Source organism: Hemitrygon akajei, chromosome 16 (genome assembly GCF_048418815.1).
Source record: "Hemitrygon akajei chromosome 16, sHemAka1.3, whole genome shotgun sequence".
NCBI lineage: Eukaryota > Metazoa > Chordata > Chondrichthyes > Myliobatiformes > Dasyatidae > Hemitrygon > Hemitrygon akajei.
The window spans coordinates 68,227,416-68,250,203 of record NC_133139.1 but is presented as its reverse complement, the minus strand read 5'-3'; the positions used below and the strand labels follow the sequence as shown (position 1 = coordinate 68,250,203).

The following is a 22,788-nucleotide window of genomic DNA, read 5'->3' as shown; positions in this document are numbered from 1 at the left end:
AGATACTGCTAATGATCTATATGTTGTTTTCACAGCCAATAAAAAGATTTGTACTGCGGTAGTGTTTCACAACTTCAAAACATTGCAAACTCCTTTTACAACTAATTCTATAAGTACCACTTTTGCAGAAAATATCTCATTCTGTAATGATCTAAGGGGTGTCCACTCTGGCTGTCAGATCAATCCCATCAATTCAACTGTAGCCATCTACTCCACCAACTTACACTTTGGGAGGTACGACAAAATCATAGCTCTTGGGGTAAACCATAGTTTACAGGTAAAAAGTGCAAATTCCACACAGCCAGACCAGATGTCAGGATCGATCGCAGGCTATTTGAGCTGTGTGCATTTATCACCAACTACTGTGCCACAAATGAAATTAATCTGCACAAGTGTTTTGTTCACATCTCCAAATGATTTTATCAGTGAGAAGGTTATGAATTCCCACGCTGAGACTAAAATCTAACATTTACCCAGTGCTTTCATCGCTGCCAAATATTTCCAAGTACAGTCGGCTCTCCTTATCCGCGGGGGATTGGTTCCAGGACCCCTCGCAGATACCAAATTTCGCAGATGCTCAAGTCCCTTATTCAACCTGTCTCAATGCGATGGACCTTAGGACCCAGTGGACCCCCAGACCTTATTTAACCTGTCTCAGAGCGGTGGACATTAGAACCCTGGCGCCAGAGCTCTGAATGCGCAGTGTTTCTGTTCACAAAAATAATCATGATCACGACTGAAAATAAAGTGGAAATAATAAAGCGATCAGAAAGAGGTGAAACGCCATTGGTCATTGGAAAAGTGTTAGGCTAGGCGGGTCAACGATCGGAACAACTTTAAAGGATAAAGTGAGAAAGGCTCTGCCCCGATGAAAGCTACAATTATTACTAAGCAGCGCAGTGGTTTAATTATTAGGTTTTGGGGTTTTGAGTTTTTGATCCTCCACATCAACCTGCTAGGGAGTGATCTGTCCCGAGAACTTCTGTTCCCAAGCCCAGCACTGAAACATACATTCTTTAAGTGTCTTATATGCATAGAAAGGTAAAATATATACTATATACTAAGACAAACGTTTGACTAACTGACGCCAAATAATACTAGATGTACCTGTTTCGACTTACTTAGTAAGAGAACTTCCGATTTTTTTCGATTCCGATGCATGATAACCCATGCACATCCTCCCGTATACTTTAAATCATCTCTAGATTACTTATAATACTTAATACAATGTAAATGCTATGTAAAATGGTTGTTATACTGCATTGTTTAGGGAATAATGACAAGAAAAAAAGTCTGTACATGCTCGAACAACAAGTGCTGGAAGAGCACTTCCGGGTTTTCACGATTGGTTGAATTCGTGCATGCAGAATCCGCGGATAAGGAGGACCGACTGTACAATGAATTAATACGAAGAGGAGTGACTGTTTTATTAGCACCAGTGATTAGCAACTTTGCACAGAACAATGTTATCTAAACTTCAATGAATGAATTACCATTTGCTTGGACCACAGAGGTCAGGGAAGTATGCCGGTGTGTTGTGTTGGAAGAGTGTGCCTGTACAATCCCCAAAATTATCTCTGAACTGCAAAGTTCTGATGTTTTTAAATTATGTCTCGTTCTGGAGGAAAGCATAACCAAAGCACTACCTTCACATCTGAAGGAACAATACGATCCCTACAACTTACAATGGTGCCATAGCCTACTGTTTACTTACGGTGACCAATATGTGGAGGTGGTTTGCTTCCTTCCCTCTGTTTTGATGGCTCCTGGCGCATTGAAGGGCTAAATGGCTCATTTCTGATTACAGGTGAAGAGTGACTTTTCTCTTCTTTCATGTTTACCATTGGTTGTGATTGTACTATTGACGGAGTTCGTGGTTCCTGCAAGAAAATAAATATTTCTTAGACCATAGCAATCCAAACCAAAACCTTTGAGATAAAGCCTCCAAACTGTTGTGAATTAGTGGTATCTCCACACATTTCCTGTGGCATGTGGCTCACAACACAATGGCATGCATAAACTGGAGTGTCAAACAAGGGCAGTGTCTAGTAGGTTAGTGTGGAGGGATAAAGCCATATTGGAACCTATACTTAACACTCTCCCTCACTGCCGATTCCTATAATGCTCCTTGTTTTTTTTTTAGAGTCACTGGCACATGTTCCAAGCCCAGTCTTAGCATAATTCAGCATTGGGAACAATACTGAGAGTGGGAAGGGTGAGGAGGACTGTCCACTGGCTGGCAAAGTAAGTATTGGCCATTATTACATCTGCATCACGTGTTGACTGACCATCCAAATCTTATGGTCTCTTCACTTACTGTTGGATATGATGGGAGCTGCTGTTTTTCCCAGAGAAATCTTTACTTGAAATATCTTGAATTAGATCCCATAAGTATGCATGCCACCTACCATTCCAAATTTCAGATGTGGCTAACCCCTCAAACCAAACCTTCAGTAGGACCGAAGATATAAAACTTAAACTTCCCGGGGGGGGGGGGGGGGGGGGGTGGGGGGGGGGGAAGAAATTTAAAAAATCAGGTCAGATAGCTTTGCAGAGAAGCATTTCAGACCAGAGGCACTTCACACTGAGTAGTGAAGCATCTCTTGTGAAGTGTCTCAAGCATGACTTGTCATGACAAACCTTTTAAGACCATAGGATGTAGGAGCAGAACTAGGACATTTAGCCCACCGAGGCTGCTAGGTGGGGAATACAGCATTTTTGTTTTGAAAAATGGTGTTAGAGTTGCAAACCATGCTTCATGCATTGAAAGTCTCTGATAGGCAGGATTTTCCCAGGCTTAGTTGAGGGTTCAAAGTAGAAGACGAGTCATGACATGCCTTTTAACACCACAAGACATAGAAGCAGAATTAGGCCATTTGGCCCATCGAGTCTGTTCCAGCATTCCATCATAGCTGATTTTTTTAAGCCCCTGAACCTCATTCACCTGCCTTCTCCCCATTTTTTTAATGCCCTTACTAATAAAGATCCTATGAACTTCTGCTTTGAATATACCCAATGACTTGGCCTCCACAGACACATGTGGCAATGAGTATCACAGATTCACCAAATACCTCCTCATCTCTGACCTAGGGGAAACACCCTTCAATTCTGAGGCTGTGACCTCTGGTCCTAATCCTTCCTACTATTGGAAACATCTCTCCACAACCATTCTGTCTGGTCTTAAAATGTGACTGTCAGTGTGCAAAGAAATTAAACTTCCAGATTATCTGCAACTCTAGACGAAAAGGTGGAAGTGTTCATTTCTACATGACATTGAAGGAAGATCAGGCACCAAAATTATGCACGAAGCACAAGAAATATTAATTTATCTCATTATTGTACACTCAGTCATCACATTGTATGTTCATGGTCTGCTGCTATAGCCCATCCATTACAAGGTCTGACATGCGAGTTCAGAAATGCTCTTCTTCACACCACTGTTGTAACATGTGGTTATCTGAGTTATCAGTCTGGCCATTTTCCTCTGATCACTCTCATTAACAAGGCGTTTTCACCAACAGAACTGCTGCTCACTAGCACCATTCTCTGTGAATTCTTGAGATTGTTGTGCGTGAAAACCCCAGAAGATTAGCAGTTTCTGAAATACTCAAAGAACCCTGTCTGGCACCAACAATCATTCCACGACCAAAGTCACTTGGGTCACATTTCCCCATTCTGATGTTTGGTCTGAACACCAACTCAACATCTTGACCAGGTCTGCATGTTTTTATGCATTAAAGCTGCTGCCTCATGATTAGCCAATTCGCATTATCAAGCAGATATACCTAATGAAGTGGCCACTGAGTGTACATTTAGTTCCAAGTAAATTGATGGGTTTTGATCCCATACAGTTACATAATTACAGCTTTAACTCTTTTCAAAAAAAGTGCATAAACATGAATGCCTATTACATTAAGCAAAGTGTACTCTGCAAACTCAGAAGCACTATTACACCAGATTACACAAGGACTGAATGCATTATTTCCTGTCCATTACTTGAAATGTTCCATTGCCTGTGACAGAAGGCTTCATTGCCATAGAATAGCTTCAAGGTCATTGCAAAGGAAGCCACTGCAGATGCAAGTAGTTTTACAGGGGTTGAGAGAGCAAGAGAAGAAAGGGATTAATGGAATAAGTCCACTCCCAGAAGAAATCCTACTGGTTTGACTCATTCTTGTTGAATCTGAGAAGTTGGAATTATTACATTGTGACTGCTGCTGCACAAGACATTCATTGTATACCATTATGAAAACATCCTTCACGTACAATGCTTTTCAAAATAATTCTCTGATTAGGTCAATATGTGAACTATAGAAATTATTAACACCTCTGGCTTGATCCCAAGAATATTTATCAACATAAAGTGACGGAATTTAAAAAAAACTGAATGGGTTCCCACTTGTCATCAATAGTCACGAAACCTTTGCGTAAATGTGAATACTCATTATTAATATCTGCTCAGCAACGTTCATTTAATTAGGTGCATATTTTTAAATGATGCCCTTTAAATATTGCTATCATTTTGCAGACATGGCATTTACTTATTTAGAGATATAGCATGGGACAGGCCCTTCCAGCTGCGCCGCCCAGCAACCACCCGATTAAATCCTAGCCTAATCATGGGGCAACTTACAATGGCCAATTAACCTACCAACTAGTACACCTTTGGACTTTGGGAAGAAGCCGTAGCCTCCTGAGGAAACCCACGTAGTCATGGAGAGAACGTACAAACTCCTTACAAACAGCATCAGGAATTGAACCCTGGTCACTGGTATTGTGATTATACTCTAGCCCACGTTACATTGAACTGAAGAGATTTTTTTCACCTGTTTTTTAGTCTGTACATTTCTTGGAGGTGACTGGACAAGAGATGGAAATTGTGGCAGCGGTGGGGAATGCATCAGGAGCGGAGAAGACACATCTGCCATATGAGCTGAGAAAAGCAAGCATGAAAAATTAAGTCACAATCAATTTTCCATTAAAGAAAAAGACTTGTACTTAGTTGGCACTCTTTGTACCTTCAAGAAGTTTACAAGCACATTTTTACCCCAAAAAGTGTGGACACTAATGTAAACAGGAAAATGAAAAAGCCAAGTTACAAAGTTGTCCTACAAGCAGAAGTGTAACAATGTTGAGATATTCTTAGAAAAATGTTAGGGGATAAACATTTACCAGTACAATGGGGTTAATTTCTTCAAAATAGTGTCAAGAAATCTGATGTGTGCCTGACTGCATATGGGGTCTTGGTTTAATGTCTCATCCTGAAGATGTCAGCATCAACAATGCAGCACAACTGTGGTGTCAGCCCAGATATTTTGGTCTGTATTGTGGTACCTGATGGAAAGGTTGTGCAAAGGCAGCAACCAATGAAAATCTGGTGACACAATCATTGATTTCTTCCTCTCTGGGTTAAGGATGAACTTTTGTATGTACGGATTGCTTTTTTATCTATTTAATACACAGTCAAAAAATCTACAAGATAAACAGCTTGCAACTGACCACATTTCATCATGAAAAACTAATTTTATGGGGAAAAACCTGAATGTAGATAGCCACTACACAACCTGTAAACACTTTTAGGAAACTCATCTACTCCAAACAGGCTGCTGAAACTACTAACTACTTAAGAGTCTCTGCTTGTATTTCAAGCACACACTTCACTGTCTATAAAACTACACAGGGTGAAAGGAGGTTCATTTACCCAGCCTTACCAGCACATTTAATCCCACAACAGCTGTTATTTATCTGTGGTACTGAAGACCTTTTCATTGCATATCCAATTCCTCACATAGCATTGTAACATCCAAACAAAATCCTGAAAACTCTCCTCCTCAAAATTATATTCACATTCTTGTTTACTGATTGCTTGATTTGCAAACAATTATATAATTTTTTACCATACCATCATTAATTCTCTGGGGCATGCATCTTTGAATTAAAAAGCAATTTAAAAAATAAATAGCATGCTGCACTCCACCCAAGACACACTTTGACCCAACTTTCATGCCAGAGGTCAGTAACACAAGAGATTCTACAGATGCTGGAAATCCAGAGCAACACACACACACACACACACACAAAAAATGATGAAGGAACTCAGCAGGTTAAGTAACACCTGTGGAGAGGAACAACTGCTCCTTCAGTCAGACAGACGTTGACTGTTTATTCCTTTGCACAGATGCTGTCTGACCTGCTGAGTTTCTCCAACATTTTGTGTGTTCCCAGGGGTCAGTGCACCACTATGATTTATTGCTTTCCTTAAGATGGATTCAAAATGTTCCAGCATTTCTAATGAATGCACTTGCACTATAAAATTATAGAAAATTATAACGGTTAACACGGACAACGAACATAATTAACAGAATCAAAAAAGGTGAACATGTGATGTGCATTAAGTGATCAGTAAATTTTAGAGTATTGATAGTACAAAATAACCCTTGATAAAATAAGACTTAGTACCCAGAAGTATTATCCCTGGAAGAGGGTCATGCTAAGAGTAGAGGTGCTACAGAGGTGAGATACAAGTAGATCAGAATCAAGTGGCTTCTGCCCATCAGTTTGCTGATGATCCTGGGAAATGTAAGACTTGATACAACATGTGAATGATGGATCTTCTGAAAGTGCTGATATGTTCAAAAGCAATGATAGTTGGTTCAGCATTTCAAGAAATATGTAAACCAGCATAATGCTCACCTTGCAAGGAATCAGCAAGTGCAAATTCTAAAGCAGCCAAAACAAACCTTCAAGAGTTAATGTGGATAAGACAGGGTTCCCTTAAAGGAAGATGCTGTGACACATTATTACCTTGATGAATAAGTAAACAAGTCCAAGCTTCAAGGGGAATCAAATATTGTCTTGATAAGGCGAAGGCAAAACACTGATAACTGTAAAAATCAGTCTCCCTTAGTCAGAAAATCAAAACATCTAAACTTGTGCAGAGGTATATGACAATGCTGTGCTACAAGGTTATTACATTGCTTCCTGCCCTCTTCATTTAATATTGTGTGAGAATAGAATGTAGAACGGTACAGGCCCTTCAGCCGATGACGTGCTGACTCTTTAATCTACTCTAAGATCGATCCAACTCTTTCGTCCCACATAGCCCTCCATTTTCCTTTCTATTTGGACTACTACGTAATACATGGGAAAAATATGGAGGATTGGACAACCTATTTTTTCCCCTTGTTATGGATCACTATAGCAGCACTGACGTTGAAGTGGGCGCAGGGAAAACAGAACAGATAAAATACTGAGAAGTATAAAGCGAAAAGACTCTCTTTCTTCTATCTTATTCAACATCTCTGTGGACATTATAAGCTTTGTCCACCAGTGACAATGCTTGTGGACATGTGGCTAACAGAGGCCATTTCACACATCCAGGAGTTCTTCCCTGGACCCATACTTCTCTTATATTTTTATTAAAAGTAATAGATGAGAGTGCTAGCAGTATGTTCAAGGCAGGGCATTTGATGAATCTAAAGATCACCTTCCCAGACATTTGGAAGTGATGCAAAAATCAGGGTGGCCATAGACAACATTAGTGCAATCCTTGTACCACTGAATGGCATATGGAGGAAATCCTGACCAGACCGTATGTACAATGGCCATGTTAGAAGATTGAAAAGACACAGTCAAGACAATAATGAGGATGCATGTAATTATATAGATGGGATGACACAGAAGTGTCACTAGATCGTATGACAAAGAGGTCACAAGAGAAAAGAGACCAAGATTTCACTACAATAAGGATTTCAGTGGTGTTCTACTCCAAACAGCGAGCGCCATCTTCGAAGGCAATAAACACACCACTGACTGCAGAATAAAATGTGAACAGAAAAATGATGTGCACTGCTACAGGGAGCGATATCAAATGAAGAAAGGTATCCAGATTTCTACTGATATTTTGTTTGAGCCTCAATTAATAGCAATCCACTGGGGGGAAAAAATCATATGAAGAACTCTTGATCAACATTGAAAACTCTATCAAGCCCAGATTCACCATAACCAATTGAATATCTCTTCCTCCTACTAGATAGATAGATAGATAGATAGATACTTTATTCATCCCCATGGGGAAATTCAACTTTTTTCCAATGTCCCATACACTTGTTGTAGCAAAACTAATTACATACAATACTTAACTCAGTAAAAAAATATGATATGCATCTAAATCTATTTTGATGTGCAAACCCAAAATGACTATTTTATGAGCATTTAACAAGGTACATCATTTATTTTAAAATATTAATAGTTAAATAATATTTTGCTACTTCAGATAGTTCTTTTATGTATTCAGTTTTCTTCGGACCAAAATTCCTGAGCTCTGGAACACAATTTGAATTTTTAGCCTCAAATGGGAAAACCCTTTGTGGTCTGCAAAATTCTGTCTAACAGAACATTTTCAAAGGAACCCGTCGCTTGTGAAAATTAAGGAATAACTATACAAATCAGTCAGGAATGAACTTTGAAAAGACTCCTTACCTGTGGAGTAGGGGTCAGGCTTCGGTTGTCGTGGGGAATGGTGATGCTGAATGACTTGTTGGGGTTTTGCCTGCTGAGGAGGCTGATGTTGTGGCTGTGGCTGCTGGATGTGTGGTGGAAATGGCATGGGTTGTATGTGTAGGGGTCTTGGTTGATGTTGCTGCTGCTGCTGTACTTGCTGTGGGGGAAGAGGCTGAGGCTGGGGATGTGGCGCAGGCTGAGCGTGCGGTGGAGGCTGGGGCTGCGTGTGTGATGCCTGTGACTGGTTGAGCACTGCCTGCGGCTGTGATTGGGGCTGAGTCTGGGGCTGGGATGAGGTCGTTGAGAGAAGCGGGGTCTGATTCTGGACTTTTTGCAGCTGCTGTAAATACAACTGCATCTGTGAAGTATGTAGGGGGAGTGAGAGATGAGACTGTGGTTCTTCTTCTTCTAGGATTGCTGGCGGTTGTGTCATCTGCGGGGGCTGTAATATAGGCTGTGGAACCATAGGTGGGGACTGTGTGAGAGGCCGAGGCTGTTTTGGAGGTAATGGTGCTGCTTTACCGCTGGGTCTGGATGGCTGTTGAGGCAGACTACTGTGCAAAGCTAAAAGGAAACATAACATAGTGTTAAATTATATTTATTTTCAGCATACAGTAGACCATTTCAAGTACATATATGGATAACCAAACAACACACCTACAGACTGTTCATTTTCTCTCCCTTTTATCACTTGTTTCTTAAATATTGTCAGTACCTGCACCTTTATTTCCCTATTTGAAGTTGGATTCTGATCACCAATCCACCGCTCAAATCCTAACTTATGTTTACCCACCATGGGGGACCTCTACCCAGCATTTGCAATTTAACTGGTGGACAATATCCTACACCTTTTACATTTCAACTTTGCTTTTTTCTTTAGAGACATGCCCTGGCACAACTCAGCACTTTTTAATCATTAAGATCATGAGACACAGGAGCAATTAGACCATTCAGCTCATCGAGTCTGCTCCTCCATTCCATCATGGCTGATGCTGGATCCCACTCAACACCATACACCTCCCTTCTCACCATATCCTTTGATGCCCTGACCGATCAGGAAAACAATCAACTTTCGCCTTAAAAAAATGCATGGGCTTGGCCTCCACCACAGTCTGTGGCAAAGCATTCCACAGATTCACTACACTCTGGCTAAAAAAATTTCTCCTTACCTCTGTTCTAAAGGGTTACTCCTCAATTTTGAGGCTATGCCCTCTAGTTCTGGATTACCACCCACTCCCCACCACAAGAAACATCTTCTCCACATCCACTGTATCTAGTCCTTTCAACATTTGGTAGGCTTCAATGAGATCCCCCCCCCCACCCCCCACATTCTGCTAAATTCCAGGGAGTACAGACTCAGAGCTGCCAAACACTCCTCATATTCCTCTCCCAGAAAAATGCTCATGATCCTTTTCTGGGCACTCTAAACATTTTTTCTCTTCATTTTTTTCTTAAATTCCCCACTCCATCCATTCTATCAACTTCATCAGCAGCAGAAGTAAACATTAATAAGCATATGGTTACTTGTATATCCATAAGACAATTTTGCTGGTCCAGGTGAATGGAAATGATATCTAGCAGAATAATATACATAACACAAGGACAGAGGCCATATGTTATGGTAACATATGAAACTGAGCAGCAATTTCAAGGACAGTTTATGTCACACTTATCAGACTCCTGAAAGGACCTCTTGTACATTAAGATTAACTCTTGCCCTCACAATCTACTTCATTATGATCCTGCACACTTTATCATTTACATGCACTGCACTTTTACGATTCTGCTTTGTTATTTCTGTATAGTTTATCAAAAATGCCTGCAAGAAAATGAATCTCAAGGTAGCAAATGGTGACATATATGTACTTCAATAATAACTTTACTTTGACATATATTGAGATACCATCCAGACAAATGATGCTGAATTGAGGTAGATCAGGGTAGTACAAAAGGAAATCAGAATCCAGAATATACAGTATATGGTATCATATACACACTTGGATGATAAATCTTACTTTGATTTTACCTTACTCCAGCACAGTGCAATGGGTAATGATTTGATCCGCATGAACAGTATGCGAGGCAAGCTTTTCGTTGTATCATGGTCATGTGACAAAAATAAACTAATACCATTAAAATCAGAAACACAAGATAATGCAGATGGAGCAATAGATAGCTAAAAAAAATTCAACAGATGGAGCAGCATCTGTGGAAGGGAGGATTCATTGCCATTTTGGGTCCTGATGCAAAGTTTCAGCCTGAAATAACGAAAATCCTATCTTTGCAGGTGCTGCTCCATCCACTGAGTTACTGCTACAAATTACTTACTGTTCCATCAATGTAACATGCATTCTGGAAGTGGGTTTCAATACCAAATGATACTTTAATTAGTGCTTTTCCAAGCAGAGTACACAATATGAAATAGGCCCACTTCGCACATCACCTCAGTGAATCCCAGTGAAAAGATTAATGGTGATTATACAATTTCAAAGGTTTTCTCAGGTGGTGTGCTTCAATAAGAGGCTACAAAAGAGATCACGTACCTGGCGGTGACACCACTGAGTGTTGGGTGAGGTGAGGGGGCGAATGCTGCTCGGGTGGCGGTTGCAAATGCGTCTGCAGCTCGCTTTGGTGAGGAAGGTGCATCATGGGCTGTCCAAAGTGCGGCATGGCATCATAGGCATTGGTCAATATCTGTGGCTCCATGACTGGAAGTGGAGCAGGTACAAACTGTTGAGGTGATTGCTTCATCGGCTGTGGGGGCTGATGGTGGTGATGATGCTGCTGCAGGGAGAAGGAAAAAAAGCTCATCAGAGTAATGTTTATATTTTTTAAAATAATGTTAGTCTTATTTTAAATTCTGTATCACTCACAACGTTGAATGCATTTGTTTTTAAATTTCATAGGCAATTTTCTCTCTAATCTTCTGACATTCGGAGCTAATTTGCTTTCAGTCCACAGAGCACATAGTTCAAGTGATCCTGTAAACACAACCCCACTCTAGTAGTTCAATTCTTCCTTCTTCAAAAACTGATGCAATTGACCTTCATCTTCCACAACTAAAACAATCAATTAGGAATGACCATGAAGCCTGAAGGATCAGATCTGCTTCTATCAAATCCTACCGTGTTCAGATTAGTTTACTGTCATACACCAGGGTGCAATGAAATTCCTTGACAACGGCCTGGTACAGTATAAAATTCCACAGCCTCCAATGGTGACAATGAAACCAAACCATGGTGAAATGCACTTACAAGTTGAAACTGTGGCCTTTGACAGCATTATGGTGAAAAAACAGGCTAAAACTTACTTTTAAACTAAACAGGAGTCACTGTGACAGTGACATCATTAATTTTCTCCTCTCTGGCTTAAAGATTTTGAGGGAGGGAGAAAATTACACTAAGAGTTTATGTTTTTAATCAACATTCTTTAAGAGGTGGGGCAATTAACTAGGTTGGGAAGGAAAGATGCTGTTGGCTCAGTACTGAAGACATTCTAATGCCTGTTAAACATGCAAATCACAGATTTCCTACACACTAAATATTTTCTAATGGGCTATTATCCATTTCCATCCACCTCCTATCGAGTTAACACTGGGAATCTAAACACCACCTGCCCACACTACAGTAAACTCTCCCAATTCAGCTCAGGAGCAGAAAAACCCAGCTTCATTAGTCAGCAACCTCTGCCTGTCTGGCAAATGCCCCATGTCAGAAAATTAACTGCATGGGATCCAGATATCAGATGTTTACATGGCACTAGTGCAGTAATAAAATATTAAAAATGGAACAACAGGGAGACCCTAACTCTTCGTCAGGTCTAAATCTGGAAATATTAAGCTCAAAATTTAACTAAAATGGAACTTTTAAGAACAAGCCTTTTCAATAAACTCAGTTCTGTAATAAGATGGATTCCAGGAGACTTGTGACTGTTACATCTATAGGAGCGAGTCTCCAATTTAGTTCATGTTCTTTTGTGTGCGGAAAATTTAGGAGTGATCACCTTGAGCAGTTAAAAATATTAGAATAGGGTAGATACAGGGAAATAATTATGTTGGAGAAATCAAGACTTAGGGAACATTAATTAAAAATTCAAGCTAGGCCATTTCAGAGAGATTTCCATCAAAGGAGTAGTCAAACAAGCAACTATTTCTCCTTAAGACTCCATGGGGGTCAACTGGGACTGTGGAAACTGGGAATAACAAGAAATTGTGGATAAGGGCAATAAGGAAAAGTCAAAGGAAAAAGCGCAATACTGACCAGTCACAATCTAAATAATTAGGACAGCATGAAAACACACAAGCTATAACAAAATGTTCTAATTTATGGACTTTGGATAGTGCTGAGAAACACCAGGGCAGATGAAAACCTGGGAGCTTTCAAACATCTCCATTTGAAGCTTCATGTGGAATAGCTGACATTCACTGAACTTTGCCTTTAACTCTGGTACAAACAAATTTGTAATTTTTACACTCAATTTAACAGCAAGCGAATAATCATCCATTTCACTACAACATTAGTTTTTCTGACAAATCTCCCCATCCCAAATGTACATTTTCATTATTTACTGTAGCACTATCTTTTCTACATTATTAATGGCTCAGGCCAAATCTGGCAACCAGCTCGAAGGACCTCAAGGACTGAATGGTGTACAGTAATGAAGGAATCCCAGGCATAACAGCCCTCTCTCCTACTTAGCCTGACTCAAACATCACTGAGATTATGGGCAGCTTGCAAGTAAAAAGCCAAGCTTGCATCTCTATAATCTTTCATGGTCCACAGGTGTGCAGTTATTACCCCTCCCCCACCAAAACATTAAGAAGCTTCCTATTACATCTTAGGGGATACAAAGGGGAGGATAATATCCTGAAAGTCAATTTTCAGAGGCCCTACAAATGCAGTTTTGAAATACATTAACAATTGGCTTGCTTCCTTTTACAGGGAATAAGAGAATGTTGCTCACTGCTTTGGAGTGAAACAAAACAGGTAAAGGTAAGTAGAATGATTAACATGCTGGGACAAAGAGAGGTGGAGGGAAGAAAGAGCAGATGAAGAGTCTGAAAAGTTTAGTTTCTTTTAGGCAGAAAATGAAATTCTCAAAACCCAGGCCACCCCCACCGGTAAACAAACAGCACAGTCTTGGCTCGTTGATCATTCCTACCTTCTTCTGCTCCCGTCCAGAGCGGCTCTTGTGGCTGCCATGTTTGGTTTTAGGTGGCACCTCTGCAGAAGAGAGTTGAAATTGAGATGTGCTGGCTGATGGACAACTAAATCTAAACTATACTATTTAAACAAGAGCCCTGGGTGACTTAAATGATCTAATAGAGGACCCCTCTTTACACCAAAGTACAACAGGATTTGTGTTTGCACCGAAAGGATTTTATAGAGGTTTGTGTTGTAGAGTGGCAGGTATTTTTATAGTTTAAAAATTAGCAAGTATTACCCTTAGTCTATCCCACTGCATCCTGAAGGGTTAAAACACATGATATCCAATCCAAGTTACTTAGTTGAAGATTTCCATGAGGAGATCTGAATAATGCTTTCCTACACTTGAACAATGATTTCCAGTTGACCAACAGCACTTCACAGGAAACCACAGGTATAGATACAATAAAGATTCAACAAGGTCCCTGAGCAATTATATTCATATCATTTGATGCTGCTCAATGACCCTTCAGATTAAAGTTCTATTTCTCCATTAAGCACAGGCAACTTATTTCAAGGCTGTTGCTAGTGGGCAACAGAAGGGCAGCGACAATCGGAGGAGGTCGATGGTGTACGATCGACTTATCAGTGAGCTCCAACATTGTGCACCAGACTGTTTAATAAGATCGGGCCCTTTTTTACCTTTTTTTGGTCTAACCATATAGTCAAAGTAAGAATTATAAAGCTTAATTGTTTACTCGCATATCGTGTACCGTTTGTTATTTCGGGGTACTGATTTGTAACAGGGGACACATCGCGCAGCATCCACCCAAACTTTGGCCGGGCTGGGGGCTATCACCCCCTATATTAAACTGCTAGCCAAAGCGAGAGTTATACCTGTAATCATATGAGCCTACCACCCCCTTCCATGGTGGCATTTCAGAGACCTATCTAAAGCCTAACAGTATTTTGTAAGAGGATGAAAAATGAGCACTGAAACACTATCTGATTAACAGTATTATTCATTGCTTCCTTCCAGATGTTGATGAACCAAAAGATCACAATTTTTAAATTTTATTCAAAAGTAATCATGTTCTTTGGTACATGTAGCTTTTTAATATTTTCATTAACAAGTTGTGTATTAAATGAACAGAATGCAATCAAATTGGTTCTGGCAAAGATTACATGACAACTATTTAAGCAAGCTTATCTTCTAAACAGAAGGTAGACCCATAGGAGTTAAAGCAGTTCTCAGATGGTCACAGTTGCCAAGCGGAAGAGACAGTGGTGAAGCACAGGTTCCATCAACCAATCTGCTACCACTCCCTCCCCCACCAAAGACCATGCCTGCACAGGTTCACCATAAAAATCAGACACTGCTCAATGCATTATATAGAAAAAAATCCTATAATAATACTTGAGACTTCAAATCAATATTTAGTACAATGGAATATGCATTGTTTTAAATGCCAAATATTTGCCAAACTTTTACATTATGACAATTGCTTATATACGAAGTTCAACAAAACTACTACATCTCAGCTTTGAAAAATTAACTACATTAATTTACTCCGGTTTTACCAATGGTATCAAGTACAAGGCCAAAATCAAAGTCTGTAATCCTCTATGTTCCAGCTAGATCAAATTAGATTAGATTCAACTTTATTGTCATTGTGCCGAGTACAGATACAAAGCCAATGAAATGCAATTAGCATCTAACCAGAAGCGCAAAAGAATAGTATTATTTACAAAATAACTGTGAATAAAAAGTAAGTACGACAGCATACAGATGTAAAAGTACTGAGACAGTACAATATGGGTGCAATACTGCTTAGCGCTGTGATGTGAGGTTCAGCAGGGTCACAGCCTCAGGGAAGCTGCTCTTCCTGTGCCTGCTGGTGCGGGAGCGAAGGCCCCTTTACATTAACGGAATATGCCAAATAATTTGTGAAAAAATTCTTTGACCATTTGTAACATCAGAAAAGTACAAAGGAGGTACAACAGCCAACAGTGGTCTTGGAAATTGAAATGGATGAAACAGGAACATAAATGAATGAAAAGATGGTAAATATCATGTGAGTTTACACTTTGAAGTGAAAGAAACAATTTGTAACTTTGTATTACAACTTTCCTTTAACGGAATGCTGAAGTGCGTGCGTGTGCATGTGCATGCATGCGTGTATTCCAGTAACCATTTATTTGGAACAACTCTTAAAGAACAAAAAAAAATCATTAAAACAGTCAGGATTTCCTTAGTTTACTTGGCTCACTATGGGACAGGAGACAGTTCCTAACTAGTGTCAGCTGTGCACTTGTGTGGCCATTAGACACTATACCATTATCAGTGTGATCAGTTTTTAAATAGTGTAAGTTGCATGTGTTTGCATTTTAAAAAGTGACTTTTGTCACTGACTGTTGGTGAGAAATAAGCAGCAAGCCAATTCCAAACTGTTTTGCTCACTGCGATTTCAAGCATTCAGGCTTGGAAACGCCACTAACAGATGGGAGTAAAAGTGGAACTATTTCACTTCTTCCACAAGTTAGGAACTACAAGGAATTTGAAGGCATCAACAATCATCTTGAATGTTACAATGAAAATGAAGATTTGGAGGACGCAATTGTCTAAAGCAATGTATGAAGGCAGTCGATTATCTGCACTAGATGCCTGCACTTTGTTTATTTAGTCAATGAAAAGAATGCGGCAGATGAATTCCTCTGTTGATAACCATTAGGAACTACTACACATTTTTATAGTAATGTAGAGGTATTGGTAGTGTTCTAGTTTGTTCTGTATTTCATTTCAACACATAAGCTGTTAAAATGGTACTTTGTCTTTTTTTTTAATGCCTTATAGGTACTTCCATGAAACTTAGGCTAATAGGGACACCTGCTTAATTGGGCCAAAATGTACTGGCCCCAATTACACACGTACACACACAGTATAAATATGCATATATAAAAAAAACATTGAATGTAGACTGACATACAGCACTCAAGGCTAGTATCAGAATATATGACTAAAGTTTGATCAAAGACCTAGGCATGGTTTAAAAGAGGCATTGGTATAAAGAAGAAATATTAGATATTATGCTGAGGCAGGAAGGCATGGGAGCCAATGGGAATGGACAAACAAAATCATGAAGGTATGAAGGTCACAGTTGTTAAACCTAGTTTTAGTAGCTTAACTTTTAAAGTGGGCTATCACTTTACATTGAGACCAGTGAGTTAGATTCTCATATTTACAACTTGTTTTGTTAACATGAATCATAATACACTTTTCCATAAAAAGAACCACCAGTATTTTAAATTTTCAGTTGTTTTGCTTGCTAAACAAGCAAAATCTGATGCATTGTCTACATTACATCATGACTATATTTCAGGGATGCTTTTTCAGATTAAGTCCAGCGAGCCCTGGTGGGTAAAGAAAATGCTTCAAAGATAACATCAAAACCAGGCTAAAGAAATTATATCTAAACTGGGAAGACACTGCATTCAATAGATAAACCTGGAGGAAATCTGTCCAAGAGGGAATTGTATTACATGAGAAAAACTTCTGCTGTGCTGCAGATACCAACTTGCATTTTGAAACTTGAGAAGTATCAAATAAATGCAAGTTACTTAAGTATATTTTGACAACACAGAGTACTTTATTTTCAACCAATAGTGTCTTGTTTTTAAAAACTTTTTTTACCTCAGGCCACTTTTTTGCCACAATTGAAAAAATAAAGGGCCAGCTTTCAAGTACGCATTAGCAAGGTAGATGGGGGGGTGGGGGGATAAGGGTCCATCAGGAAGTAGTGAGTAGAAAACAAAGATCTGATAACCAATGAGAAAGAGAAAAGAAAGACTAGAATCAGGCAGAAACAAGATAACATAGGGAAGGAAAGAGCAAGAAAAACTCATCTGGAAATCTCTGGTGGCAAAAACAACCCCTTAGCCTTGATATTTAGGAGAACGACTGTTACCAAGATAGAAAAGATAATTACAAATGAGAAACATTTAGTCCACCTTTCATGACCCATTCATGATATGACTATATTAAATAATAATCTAATTCTTTCATATTAAGCCCAAAATGCAATAACATGTTTATAAATGTATTATGAATGCATGGTGTTAATGGATAGTAACATTCTGACACAGCTGAGATGCTGTGTAGGGTGCATCTGCCAGTAGAAGTGCTTTTTCAAGATGACGGCAGTTATTTCAAGCGAAGAGAATTGGTGGAGCAAGATTTGGTGTCAAGTAAATGACTGTGAATTTGGATACATTAAAGATTTATGGTAATCTGGCAGGGAATGGAGTGGACACCAAGCAGCATGTCACCTTCAATTTAAATATGTACACAAACTGTTGGAGCAAATGTCTAAAATTTAGTGAGAAAAGGAAAAAAAGTCAACCAAAGACCTTAAAAGGAACTGCCGAATGCAAGATTTTAGAAGCTATAAGTACAGCTGGTAACAGTAAATGACCAAATAGCTACAATTTGGAGACAATAGATATATTGGAGTATTGCAAAATGAGATTAAGAATAAGAAGAGATAAGACCATAGTGAGCTGTGAATTCTGACACACAACCTGGAGGTAGTGAACAGTTAACAGAAAGACATGGAAGCCAGCCAAGATATTGTTGGAACAGCCAAGAGGCCAAAAAGTCATACTTAGATGGTTTTGCAAAACAAGGTAAAAGAAACATTTCAACAATGTTCTCTTAAATAAATAGGAGTCAGTTTGATACTCATTTGAAATTAATTACACAAATTATGAATCATCTTCAACACAGGTACCCCCCAAGGCTGTATGCTGAGCCCATTGCAATACAGTTTACTTACATATGACTGGATGGCCATTCACCCAAGCAATCATATCAAGTTCATTGATGACACAACAATGCTGGGACTCATCACCAACAATGAGACTGTTTACAAAGAGGAGGTGGGAGAGCCTGAGACCTGCTGCCAGGCAAATGACCTGCCCCTCAATGTCAAAAAGACAAGGAAGATGGTTTTCAACTTCAGGAGAACTCGCACTATTTACAACCTCCCTACCCCCCACCTCTTTACATCAGCAGCACTGCAACGGAAACAGTTTCAAACTCCTGGGAGTGCACATCACAAACAACCTCTCACGGTCCTAAAACACACCCTACACAGTCAAGAAAGCTCACCAACACCTCTACTTTGAGGAGACTGATGAGAACTGGACTTTGTGCATCCATATTCATGTCATTCTACAGATGTGCAGTAGAAAGCATCCTAATCAGCTACATCACTGCTTTGTACAGGAACTGCATTGTGGATCCACAACAGTTAGTCAAAACGGTGAGTAGGCACATACCAGTGGTGCATTGACCCAAAGATACATATACAGAAAGGTACTGGAAAAGGGCTAGTAACATCATGAAGGATCCCACACACTCTGCTCATGTATTGTTTGTCCCATTCACATCAGAGAGGAGGCTATGTAGCATCCACACCATGATCGTCACTCAAGAAGTTACTTTCCTCAAGTAGTAAGGCTAATCAACACCCTCACCCACCGACCCCACCACTACTTTTGTACTTCCCATCAGTCACCTTATATACAGCCTAGCATGACTTGAAGAACGTACAATCAATGCATACAAGCTATCTTATGTAGTTATATTTATTGCTCATTATTGTGTTCTTTAATTTTTGTCTTTTTTTTGTGCTGCATCAGATCCAGAGTAACATTTACGTACAGGAAATGAAATGGAATCAGCAGCTAGATCTACATATCTAACCAGAAGAAAATATGAAACCAAGTATGACAGCTCAGAATCAGTGAAAGGTTAAAAATGATGTTGATGTGAAACAATTTCTACTCTTTCCTGTAGTTTTGATAACAAGAAATTCATTTATGTTTATAAATTTAATTTATAAATCATAAATGTAGAGTGTAGGAGTTTTGAATTGTGCTGGTGGTTATAACCAGTAATTTTCTGCCATGCTAGTCCCAAATCAAAGCTTACATTGTTTCTTCTTCAGTTAAATGCACTCAATTCATAGGATGTACCATGCCTTCTGTCAAAGGGGAGGGATTTTTTTTCTGTGTTCTTCCATTGAAGATAACTTGAGACTCTGAGATAGTTGAGGATTCTACAGACCAATATGATTATCAGAGTGATATTAGGATTTGGTGACAGCATGAGCCCAACAATTAAAAATTGACATCAAACACAGATAAAAGGACATAAAAACCAAATTTTTTTAATGAACTAATATCCTAATAAGGAATACTCATCTTATAATCCCCAATTAGCTCCAATTCCAGATGACACTTGCTTATTAAGTTACTCGTTTGACATATATCCTGGTAATATTCTCCCTCTCCACACCACCACATCAGTTTTCTGCTTCAAGTACCCAACAAATTGTTAGACAACCTTATGTAGCCTGACTCAAGAGTCACATTCTATGCAAAAACATTTGTCAAGAAGTGATTTCTCATTGAACTCCAAAATTTGATCATCCTTGGAGAAAAAAGTTGGTCAGGTCACTAATTTTTGTATATTTATGCAAAATTAATAGGACACATTTTATTTTGGAAAACATTATTTGATGGGGCTCCTCAACAATTACTGTGAAGCTCTGGAACACAAGGATTTATATTCTGTTTAAATATACTTAATTAGACCAGGCAGGAGAAGACAGACTTAGGGGTATATTGGTCATTTCAGATATGTTTTAAATGGTGTTGTAGATACCATGTATGATGTATTCACTAAAAATAAATTCCTCCCCCCACTCCCCTATTTAATCATTTTACCTTCAATTTAATGATAATTTTATTAATTCAATTAACTTTTGCAAATTAGCAAAGGCTGAAGAAAAATCTTTGATCACACGTTGAATTTTGTACATGCAGCAGTCCTTTTTGATTGCAAATGTTTCCCTTCGATCTGAAGGGCAAATTCCTGCTTCAGTGTTTCTACAGCTAATGGTTACAGTTCATATTTTTGCAAATATAGGTTGCTGAAATTTATGGGAAAAGTAGGAAGCATTATTTTTCCTCTGTCAGCTCTCAACTACTCCAGGATCCAGACTGGACAAATAATGTCCACTGGTCATCACCATTTTCACTTCTTTGTGACAACCATTCAATAATGTTGATGCTATATTTGACCCCTAATATAATTAGCTCTCCATATACTTATGCTACAAAAATGCTAACTCCATATCATTCAACTCTGCTTGTCCAAACTCAACTGTTGCTAAAACACGCACCCGCACATTTCTAATTTTAAACAACTTTTCAAATAGTCATAGTTACCTCTCCCTTATAAAATGACATTCTATGCAAATGCGCTTTTGCTTGATTAAAGTTCTACATACACCCCTCAACCTGCAACTTGCTGATGTATACTGGTTGAACAGAAGCTAGTTTAAAATTTATCATCTTTGTATGTGTGCTCCTTAGGCTCAATGTTTGTAATCTCCTATAGTCCCACTCCTCCAGTCAGACCTCCAGAGCATCACAAGTCATAACTACCAAAACACAAAGCTTTGAAACTACAACTGTTACCAATCCTTTATTCCTACAAGGGGGCCCTTAGAATCTTCCTCATCACCCCTAATATTTCTTTGTGGCTCCATAACCAAGATTTGTTTGATAATACTCATTGGAACATCTATGATGTTAAAAAGCTTTTACATAAATAACTCTGTATAGGCAATAGATTTAAGAATGGTTAAGAGTCCCCAGCCCAATATTTTATATAGCATCTTGGTGCTGAAATATTTGAATTATGAACAGCTTTATGGAAGTTATACTTAAGTTGAACATGTTTGAATATATCTAGAGGATAAAGCAGAAAATGTGACCTAATTTAAAGTCTTTCCTTTATGCATATTGTGAAATAGTTCACTGAAAACGTTGAAGAGTAAACAAGAGAACTCTCCTTATTAGCTGGAAAGAATGTTGCAGATTCTTGCAGTTAACATATATTACAATGCACAGGTCAGTATCAAGATATCTAGTCTGTTTACTTGGGAACCCACTGTAACCCCAGAAAGGTTCTCTGACGCTAGAAATGAGCCAAATGCTTCAGTTACTTAAAGATGCAGAATGGAACAGGCCCTTCCGGTGCAACATGCCATGCCACCCAGCGACCCACTTATTTAAAAGCAGCCTAATCACAGGACAGTTTACAATGACCACTAACCGGTACGTTTTTGGACTGTAGGAGGAAACCCGAGTACCCAGAAGAAACCCATACGGTCATGGAGAACATACAAATTCCTTTCAGACAGCAATGGAATTGAATTCCGATAACCCAAGCTGTAATAGCGTTACACTAATTCCTCTGATTGGTGGAACTGTGACTATAGGAGATTACCGCTGCATTCCAATGTAATGGTTTAAATACACATGAACAGTTCAAACTTAAACCACAGAAATCCAGGTAGTAATATAAATGAGCAACCTTTAGGATTCTAGGAACCAAACGGTTTTTTTTTGCTACATCAAAACATGGAACACACTCTGGCCCCATAGATTTACAGGTTACTCATCACTAGAAATGGCAAAATGAATGTGGGACAGCCAGGACATGGTGAATAAAGGTTGATCTACCTAAAGAGATGCAATGTATGAAAATATTCAGTCATGTTTTTGATGCTTCTGGAAAAGTTGCTTTTCTTTATAAAGTACATCTGTTTTACATAGCTTGAGAAGACTGGCTGATTGGAAAAAAAATAATTGTCCTCAATTTTTTCCTCTCTCCTGTCCCAAAAGCTCCAATTCTTCAAGGGGCCCAGTTCAGTTTAACAATTTTGGACGGAATAATTATATTGTCTAAAGAGTAGAAAACAAGCCCAATTCCTCTATCAGCAGTCAGTCATCTTTTAGCATTTGCCCTCCAACCACCAAATTGGAGCTAGGCCATATAGGAACAAAATTAAGGGGAATTGAGGTTGTAAATTGATACCATCAACTGACTTTGAGGTTGGGGGCATAATAGTGGTTTGGTCTGGTCAAGGAAAGAGGACAGATGAAGACAGAATAGTGTGCAGTGAATTATTGGAGAAGGTCAGTTGGCCTATCGGTGATATTGTAATCCCCAAGCAGGACTACCGGTAATTAATTATAACTTTGTCCTTGTTTATTTATGATATTCTTG

General features: G+C 39.0%; 1 protein-coding gene across 7 annotated transcripts in view; it reads right to left on the bottom strand.

Moving 5' to 3' along the window:
• The window catches only part of brd4 (bromodomain containing 4), a 182,513-nt gene that overhangs the window by 9,557 nt on the left and 150,168 nt on the right, over positions 1 to 22,788 (bottom strand). For all 7 annotated transcript variants that reach the window (XM_073069094.1, XM_073069093.1, XM_073069090.1 and 4 more), the window contains 5 exons: positions 13,663 to 13,724; positions 11,046 to 11,286; positions 8,482 to 9,066; positions 4,827 to 4,933; positions 1,715 to 1,880 (listed from right to left, as the gene is read on the bottom strand). In XM_073069094.1, the coding sequence (XP_072925195.1) occupies positions 1,715 to 1,880; positions 4,827 to 4,933; positions 8,482 to 9,066; positions 11,046 to 11,286; positions 13,663 to 13,724 (1,161 nt within the window). The remainder of the gene's footprint in view (positions 1 to 1,714; positions 1,881 to 4,826; positions 4,934 to 8,481; positions 9,067 to 11,045; positions 11,287 to 13,662; positions 13,725 to 22,788) is intronic.